The sequence below is a fragment of the Frankliniella occidentalis genome, unplaced genomic scaffold, assembly GCF_000697945.3.
Source record: "Frankliniella occidentalis isolate FOCC.00 unplaced genomic scaffold, Focc_3.1 Scaffold69, whole genome shotgun sequence".
NCBI lineage: Eukaryota > Metazoa > Arthropoda > Insecta > Thysanoptera > Thripidae > Frankliniella > Frankliniella occidentalis.
In genome coordinates this window covers 221,804-230,549 of record NW_026267199.1, presented here as the reverse complement: position 1 = coordinate 230,549, position 8,746 = coordinate 221,804, and the positions used below count along the sequence as shown (strand labels likewise).

The 8,746-nt window shown below is 46.8% G+C and overlaps 2 protein-coding genes across 5 annotated transcripts; one reads left to right on the top strand and one right to left on the bottom strand.

Moving 5' to 3' along the window:
- The first annotated feature begins 1,026 nt into the window (after nt 1-1,026).
- Nucleotides 1,027-2,099, top strand: LOC113203956 (U7 snRNA-associated Sm-like protein LSm10). The gene is made up of 3 exons (XM_026418921.2): nt 1,027-1,275; nt 1,427-1,544; nt 1,617-2,099. Exons 1-3 carry the CDS (start codon nt 1,133-1,135, stop codon nt 1,767-1,769), a joined length of 414 nt encoding a protein of 137 aa, XP_026274706.1. The 5' UTR covers nt 1,027-1,132; the 3' UTR covers nt 1,770-2,099.
- LOC113203954 (acetyl-CoA acetyltransferase, cytosolic) lies at nt 1,857-6,479 on the bottom strand. Of its 4 annotated transcripts, none has more exons than XM_026418918.2 (8): nt 6,349-6,479; nt 4,924-5,164; nt 4,138-4,372; nt 3,853-4,052; nt 3,453-3,691; nt 3,179-3,364; nt 2,908-3,070; nt 1,857-2,816 (listed from the first exon to the last, which is right to left on the bottom strand). In XM_026418918.2, the coding sequence occupies exons 2-8, from the start codon at nt 4,970-4,972 to the stop codon at nt 2,698-2,700; spliced, it is 1,191 nt and encodes a 396-aa protein (XP_026274703.1). In that variant the 5' UTR covers nt 4,973-5,164; nt 6,349-6,479; the 3' UTR covers nt 1,857-2,697. The 4 variants fall into 4 exon arrangements, with proteins under 4 accessions (XP_026274703.1, XP_026274702.1, XP_052124400.1 ...); XM_026418917.2 differs by having other exon boundaries at nt 6,300-6,465; XM_052268440.1 differs by having other exon boundaries at nt 6,391-6,405.
- Between the last annotated feature and the right edge of the window lie 2,267 nt (nt 6,480-8,746).

The following is an 8,746-nucleotide window of genomic DNA, read 5'->3' as shown; positions in this document are numbered from 1 at the left end:
GTCCGAGGTTCGAATACGCGTGAAAGTAAGGTAAAAATGTCATGGATTGACGGTGGATGGGATTCGGATTTCGAAATCAAAAAATGCCGGAGGAGAGCGGAGGATAAATTATGGATTCCGAAAACTTCGGATGCCAAGGGGATTGACTATGGATCCACCAATGGATTGTTCGTGGATCACATATGGACGTCCATATGGAATCCGAAATTGAAACAAATCGGATTCCACAGGGATCCATACCACAAGAAATCCTTCCATCCTCCCCAGATCCATCAGGTACCGCGGGCGAGGGCCTGTGTCGTCAGCAAGACACACTTCCAGATTTCAGACAATTGATCTATCCTTCGGAACTTTGGTTCTTGTATTTCAATAAGATTATCGACGTAAAATTTAGAATGTAGAAATCTTTCTAATGAATACTAATTTCTGGGAGTTATGTTAAGATTTCTCCCATCCTCATAATTATTTTAGCACAATCGTATAGCGAGGTGGTATGCTACCTTTTATTGTAGAAAGAAAAATAAAAACTTTTGGAATCATACCAGGACCAGGACCAACAAGCAGGCCTGGCGCGAGACCTGTGACATTTCAGACTGGATGACGGTGAAGGCCAAGGCAAACGGCAAAGTGTGAGTGAGTATATTTGGAGGATTGGAGAATAAGATGGGGGGGGGGGGGGGGGTCTTTGGTGCAATATAATATGGAAGGGTAGAGCAGACTCGAGAAATGCACGAATTTGTGGCTCTGTTGAAAGTAACGCCCCCCCCCCCCAAACTGAACAAAGGCGTACTGGCCACCTTTGCTTAAATAGTCATTCCATTATTTAAAACAACACCGGCGCTTCTTGTATACCGAGGGGTGAACTTTGGTAAAGTTTTGATCATGAGTGTTTAAACGATTAGGACATTTAAGATTTTTGTGGGTGCTTCTCAAGGTGGGTGCAGCGTGTACATTTGAATCAACTTGAATTCTGAGAACTCAGTGGCGCGAAGACGCGAAGGCGCCATTCAATAATTTCTACAAGGCGGTTGGACGGTTTGTTTACGTTTCGGGACTGGGAAGCGCGCCACTCAAACTTGGAATTTGTGTTAGGTTAGAAAGTTAGGAAGACAAATAAAACAATCTCAGCAAGATGGAGCAAGGAATGACATCTAAAGAAAAGCATCTGACTCATAATACTTTAGTCTCACTGCTAATGTCATTGAAAGGCCAGCAAACTACTGTCGATTTGAGAAACCGATCGTCAGTGACAGGGACAGTGGAGCGATGTGACGCGTAAGTTCTATAGTTTTAGAAACCACGATTTTGATTCATTATATACTTTGATGTCAAAATTTGTAACATAATTTCGCTCTAAAATATTTTTTTCATCTTCATCATAGTTATGTTTCCTGAACTAAAGTCACAGAAAGATATTTTCTTGCAGGTATATGAACATAGAGATGAAACATGTCTTATTTAGAGATGCTAGTGGTAAAGCTCATATCTTTGAGTACTTTTTTGTACACAAGAGAAACCTAAGATATGTCCATATCCCACCTCAGGTAAGAATTATTGACATACCTCGCCCCTGATAAATCCGACTGATACTTTCTAACTTTTAATACGCTACAAAGGTAAATATGCGCAAAGCTGTTGAAACATTCTTGGACCGCTTAACAATCAAAAGGCAAGAACCACAGAAAGTTCGAGCTGCAACATTGCGCAGACAACAAGAAACCATTGCACGTGTTCAAAGGATCAAAGCAAAACAAACGGAAAAGAAATGATGGCTGTGGAAAATGTGTCACAGTTGATATAAAATTCATGATTTTGAGGGCATAATAACTGCTCAAACTGAAAACACTTATCTAGGCTTCTGGTTCGTGTATAAATATATTTATTGACTTTTTAAATATTCAGTTATAAATGGTTGTTATATATTTTCCTTTAAAATTTAAAACCAATGTTAGTTCATTACAGTTATCAGATACAGTACTACAGATCATTTTGTTCAAGACAGTGGTTTAAAATATCACATTTATCACAATGAAGGGGAAAGTGGAAGACTGAATAAGCCTTATGTTTTAAACACTGTAAATAAACAGTTAACAACAGTACTATTTGCCATTTTCAATAAAATTCTTGATAAAATACTACAAAATAACAATGTTTATGATTGTAAACAAATCACAAATCTTAAAGGCAAGCAGAGTAACATTCACCATCTCAATACTGGAAACGTAGGTAGGTTTATGGTTTATAATAATACATACATGCCTTTACATATGGCACACATTTCATTGGACTTAACACAAATATTTTTCCTTCTCAATATTGCCACTACCTTAAAACATCCTCAACCATAGCTATTTTTGATGGTGTAGTTTTTGATATTACTTAGCGAGATGATGAAAAAAGTATCTAAAAATACAAAACTATCTTATTTAACTAGGTATAGCACTATCTTTAGCGCAATACACATAACAGTCAAAGTAAATATGGATGATATGAAACTAACATGTTAAAAATGAAAACAATTAAAAACGGATATTTTTAACAATAAAAGATCGATATGTATACTCTTAAAACGTGATAATCAATACTTGTTTTCAGCTCAGAATTCATAGGATACGGTTAAAAATTTGCACAAAAAGAAAGAGAGAAAATTACTAACATGCAGAATTTTTCTCTTGAGCAAAATCCAAACACTCCTAATTACACGATTTCAATAGCCATGCTTATCCCCATACCTCCTCCAATACACAATGCAGCCACACCCTTTTTTCCACCTGTTCTCTTCAATGCATGAATCAAAGTGACAAGAACACGGGCCCCTGAAAATAAATCAAAGTTGAGTTAGGAAAATGTATAAAAGAAGTATGTAGTTTTGGTATTTTGAGTCTGCAGTACTTATCAGTTTCCTACCTGATGCTCCAATTGGGTGTCCCAGTGAAATAGCTCCACCCTGAATATTAACTTTTGATGGATCAAGTTTTAACTCTCTGAGGACACAAACACTCTGTGCAGCAAACGCTTCATTTAGTTCCCATAGATCTACATCCTCTTTACCCCATCCAGCCTTTTTGAGCTAGAATGAGTAGATTTTAAAAACATACATTAGTATTAAAATCAATTGCAGAGATGATACAAGTTTTAGGTAGTCAGAATTATCATTAAAATGGATCATATTTCTCACCACAGCCTCCACAGCTGGCACTGGTCCTATGCCCATTATTTCTGGTTCCACTCCTGCTTGAGCATAGGCAACTATTTTTGCTAATACTGGTGATCCTCGTTTAACAGCTTCTGTCTTTGACATCAGAACAAGTGCTGCTGCACCATCATTAATTCCAGATGCATTTCCAGCTGTCACTGTACCATCCTAAAAACATAAAATAGTGAATTCATAGCATAGATAATCTGGTTCCAATGTTCAACTATCAAATATAGAACTTCAATTGTTGACAAACTTTTTTAAATGCTGGTCTCAATTTCTTCAATGACTCCACTGAAGTATTCTTTTGAGGAAATTCATCTTCAGTTATAGATACTGGCTGAGAATTACGGCCGGGACCCTTTACAGTCACTGGAGTTATTTCAGCCTTGAAAAATCCAGCCTCAGTTGCTTTTTGTACTCGATTTTGTGACTCACATGCATATGAATCTTGATCTTCACGGGAGATATTATACTTGCAGACCAAATTTTCAGCTGCCAACAAATATTCAGACAATGGAAGAGACAATAATTAAAATTAGTTAAGAACTATTTTAAAAAGTAATAGCTTGTTTCAAATTATTTTCTATGTCGTCTTAAACTTTTATAAAAATTAACTATCTCCAGACAGTTGTTGCTTTTAGAATAATTCTTACCAGTGATTCCCATGTGGATATCATTAAACACATCAGTCAGTCCATCAAGAATCATGCTGTCCTTGAATGTCGTATCACCCATTTTAGTGCCTGATCTTAGGTTACACACATGAGGGGCTCGGGTCATTGATTCTTGTCCGCCAACTACAACAATGCTTGAGTCCCCACATCTGATGGCTTGATACCCTGATGCTACCGCTCTAAAAAGGATCATTAAGTATTTATTTAAAAAAAATACATTTTCATAAAATGAAGCTCCATTTTTGATCAGTAAAACAGACATACTTCAGTCCTGATCCACAGAGCATAGAGATGACATGAGCTGGCACTCCAATGGGGATCCCAGCTTTAATTGAGGTGTTCCGAGCGGGATTCTGGCCCTGCCCCGCAGTGAGAGCTTGCCCCAAAATTACCTCCGATACATCATTTGGTGATATATTTGCTCTTGCGACTGCTTCTTTTACTGCGACACTGCCCAGCTCATGGGCAGGAAGACTTGCAAACTGTCCCAAGAAAGATCCTGAAATATTAAAGTAAAATTATTCTTTGAAAATCTGAAGATAAAATCAACTTTTTCTTAAGGAGAGCTAACAAAATTCATGCTATCACTTTACACAAATGATGTAAGAGAAAGTTAACTTTCTCTTTCAGCTGAAAGTGGGATACATCTTTTCTAGAACAGTGCATCATTTGACATAAACTTCTATCCCTAGAAATTAGATATCTTGCATGGATTTATTCATACTAATTTTCATTTATGGGATCACCTATATAAGTAAGAAGAAAACTATGGAAATATTCTACTGGATTTTACTACACCAGACGACGCCGGGCTAGGTTAGGTGCGTACAATAACCGAAATACTAACTGATTACTCGACTTATAGAGATTGAAGGAAGCGCAGCACATGATTAGAACATAATAAAACAATTTAACTGGTCTTCTCCATTTACAAATTCGTGAAAATCTGATGAAATGTGGTGCAAGTTGAGGTTACGATATCTGGCCATAATGGTTTTTAACGGAAATAAGTAAATAGCGTTAGATTCACATGCCCTGACAGAAACTTACCTATCGGAGTGCGTACTGCAGACACAATGTACACTTCGTTTTCAGTCATTTTGTCGGAGTGGTGGGTCGAAACTGATGGAACTGGGGGAGAATGTCGTCTGCAGCAGGTCAGCTGTTGTGGTGACGACGACGACGACGACGCCGCGATGCTCGGTTGTTCAACTTCTTCTTCTCCTTGTTGTTTTTTACCCAGAGTCCTCAGTGACTGGTGCTAAGATGGCCGACGTCAGGGATCCCGTTGCTGAGACACCGGAAAATACAGGTAAAACCCGCGACAATTTCCTTGGTAAAAAATATTTGTGGTCGCAGTGCGCGTCATTCAGGCCCTCTGACGGCCCCGCGGCCCCGCCCCGCGGGACGCGGCCGCCGAGGGCAGGGGTCAGGCCCTCTGGCCTGGGCTGACGGGTCTCGCCTAGTCCACACACGGTTTTAGCCCCCGGGCCTTTATCATTCGGTTAACTCGTTGCACTCTGACAATGACCAGGGATTCGGATTCCACTGTCAAATTTTTAGAAAATTTCCCCTGCCTTGTCCCTATGGTGCGTCACTCGGCGTGGCAAGTCTTTTGTGAGGGTCATGAACAAGCAGAAGACCAGCAGTCATGGGCCCTCCTGGGGCCTGAGTGTGCAAGTAAGTACACTGTACTCTTGGCCTATTAATGTTGAGTCCTCCAGAACAGTGGCAGCTGTATTCTCCTCTTCACACCCTCCCTTTTCTATGTTGTTGCCATTGTTTCAAGCTTACTTGCACCAAAGTGAGGTGTGTCACAATTTTTGAGTTTGAGTCGCCAAGAAGTGTATTATTGTTGTTGTGTCATTGCTCTCAGTTTTGTGTAGTTTTTGTCACTGCTGTTTTCTCAACTCACATGGTAGTTTCTCCTACCTTACAAAGTTCATTTAAGTGCATCAAAGAAATCCATAACATTTCTTGTTGATTGTGATATTTTATTTGCTTTGTTGATATTAATATTATTACTTTTTATAGTCCGTATTACCAAATGCTCACAAAAGTTCTTGAAACATATGTCCCCAAACAGTTTCTTTTGAATCATCGTTTCAGAAGGTTTTGTGAACCTTCCACTAATTTTCTCCAGTCTGTTCATAAAAGTGACAGTGCAACATAATGTTAACATTATGTATACTAATCTAATTTATACAGTGGTGCAAAGTAAACTTGAAATCTACAAAAATCTTTTTTGAGTACAAATTAATTTTAAGTGTACCAATAAACCCCACCACCTACTATTGAAAAGAGCCTTACATTTATTTCTAAACTTTACTTTACTTCTAAAGTTACTTTCCGGAAGGTACGCAATAATCAATTCCTGTAAGTACAAAAATATTAATGCAGAACCAGAGACGGATGACCATAATTACAAAATAACTGGGATTTGCAGAGATGTGGCAGCAATGTAAGTGAGAGGACCTCCTGGCTGATTGAAGCGTATGTCTGGACCGTTGGATGCACCTGGGGCTCGTGGGCGCCGAGTGGAGCAGGCGGGGCGGTCTACGTGCTTTCGGCCAAAATGAAAACCAAGTGAGGCTGTGCAGGCTATGCATGCGAGAGAGCGCCCTGGCCGAGAAAAAGGGGGAAGGGGGCGAGGAGAGAGGAGGAGGAGGGAGCCCCTCTGCGCCGCTCCTCTAGCCGGCGTAAATGCGCTGCAGAGAAATGAGGTGCCACTCGCTGCACTTTGAACGCATGTTGTGTTCCCCGTGTGGTGTGTGGTGCTGTGGGCCCCGCCCGCCGGCTACCCAGCCCGCCCCACCTACCCCTGCCGCCCACCCCACAACATCGCCGTCGAGCAAGTCACACTGCTGTCTGCGAACCGTTCAACGCTTCCCCATCTGAACGCTTGTCGGGACGTTTGGCTTCAGTGTACAATGTTTCGGTGCGTGGCCGAGACGCCCCCCTCCTCCCGCCCCGCCCCCGCGCGCCGTGCCTTGCGCCCGCGTTGGGAGGTTGGGATGGATTTAGCTGGCAGTGAACTAGACCCCCGTCCCTCGCCCTCCTGAGGTCCTGTGCAGCTCGCTGTCCGTCCCGACTGCAGCCGCGGCGCGTCGTCGGCAAGACAACAGCTGCTGGCCAGCCGCGAGCCGCCGCGGAGCCGTCCCTCCCGACCCACTTCCGGTCGCGGCGGCTCACGCGGCCCGCGCGGACAGTCGCTGTGGGCGCCGCCAGGACCAGGCGCCTACTGTTCGCGAGCGCATTCCCCCCTTTCTCAAACCGCGGGTTGTTATCGCGCGCAATTATCTCTCTGTCAACCGGATGTCCTCCCCGCGGGTCCTCGTTCTCCCGCGCGGTGTGGGGGGCACAGAGTGGCACAGAGTGGCCGTGTGTCCCTGCAGCACCTGTGCGCCGCCCGCTCTGTGCGCTCTGCTCGGGGGTTGTGAGGGGCGCGCTGGCTGCTGGCGCGCAGGTGTCTCCTCACAGCGGCTGCCTCTGTTCGCCGGCGGCGACGATTGCCTTTCGTGTTAACGCGGCCCTCCGCGTGCCTCTCTATTTATAGGAGGCGGGGTGGGCACGGCGGGCACGGCGCCGCGGAGGCTGAGGGGGAAACAGTTTGAACCGACCGGCACCAACGGCGCTTCGTCGTCGTCGTCGACGGGGCCGCAGGGCTGGCGTGCTGAGCGTGCCCGGGGGGTTGTTGTGCAGGGCGGGGGGCTGTTGCTCCGGGTCAGGTGGGAGACACCGCACCGTGGCGCTGCGGCGGTGATCAGGCTGATGGTCAGTGGCCGCGCTGCGCCGCGCCGCGCGGGCAGCCAGGCGTGCACGCCGCGGTGCACACGCACACCCCCGCCATAGCGCACCGGGGCTGCGTGCGAGCGGAGCGCGCTAGCGTGCGCCCTCCGGCACTATACCCGTCACGCTCCTGGTGGCGGCAGACCTCTCTCGGACGCGCCGCCCGCCGTCACACCTCGCCGACAAGCAGCAGCAGCAGAGCCGAGCCGCGGCCGCACTCCAGTTGGGGGCGGAGAGCAGAGCCGTGCTGAGGTCTGGGCGCTCGCGACCCCTCGTGACCTCCCCGCGTGACCACGTGTGGCCGCACGTGTGACCCTCTGTGGCTGAAGGGGTCGTCGCCGCCGCGGCCGCCGCGCTCGCCGGGTGAGTCAGTCCGCGCCGGGGGTCGCCCGCCCCTCCCGCCCGCGGCCGGCTGCGTCGTAGTGCGTCAGCTCGGCGGCAGTCATCAGGCCACACTGCGTCGCGTCACCCTCCGCCCCGCGACGACGGCGAGGTCCCGGACTACATTCGCGATCCCCTCGTGCTCCTCGTCGGCCGCCCTTGCACCGATTTTACGGCCAGCCTGTCCCAGGTATGCACGCGTGTGATTGTGTCCAGCCTTGTGTCGAGCCTTACCGCCTCGTTTCTGTGGCCATCAATTGGACCTTGCTGCTACTGCGAGACGACATATGGCGTTACCATTTTCTTTACAAACTGCAGAAGAGTGTGCGTATGTGGTCGCGTTGCTACTCCTGGGGTCGCTCTGGGCCCTGTACCGGGCGCACTCTTTCGTGTATAAACTATGAGGGGCTCTCTCTCTCTGTTTGCCTGGCGCTGCCCGGCTCCTCGCCGGTCTCGCTCGGCTGCCCCGCCCTCTCCGCCTGTATGGGCTGCGTACGTGGCGGGTAATTAGCGGCGCCTGTGGCACCTTGCGCGCGTCCGTCCCTCTGCCCTGGCCCCTCGGACAGCCCCGCCTCGCCCGCGACAAAGTGTAGGTCCTGTGGCGCCTCGCCCCGCCCCGCCCTGCCCTGTACAACACAGCACAGCCTCGGGACGTGACTCGCCTCTCACCCTGATAGATTTCAGCACTGGACCGCCACCCCCC

Excerpts from the sequence above, each read along its gene's own strand:
- LOC113203956 (XM_026418921.2), top strand. The coding sequence starts at position 1,133 with ATGGAGCAAGGAATGACATCTAAAGAAAAGCATCTGACTCATAATACT. Across the intron at positions 1,276-1,426 it reads ACAGTGGAGCGATGTGACGC|GTATATGAACATAGAGATGA; the intron begins GTAAGTTCTATA and ends ATTTTCTTGCAG. Across the intron at positions 1,545-1,616 it reads ATGTCCATATCCCACCTCAG|GTAAATATGCGCAAAGCTGT; the intron begins GTAAGAATTATT and ends TACGCTACAAAG.
- LOC113203954 (XM_026418918.2), bottom strand. The coding sequence starts at position 4,972 with ATGACTGAAAACGAAGTGTACATTGTGTCTGCAGTACGCACTCCGATA. Across the intron at positions 4,373-4,923 it reads TGCAGTACGCACTCCGATAG|GATCTTTCTTGGGACAGTTT; the intron begins GTAAGTTTCTGT and ends TTAATATTTCAG. Across the intron at positions 3,692-3,852 it reads TATCCACATGGGAATCACTG|CTGAAAATTTGGTCTGCAAG; the intron begins GTAAGAATTATT and ends ATTTGTTGGCAG.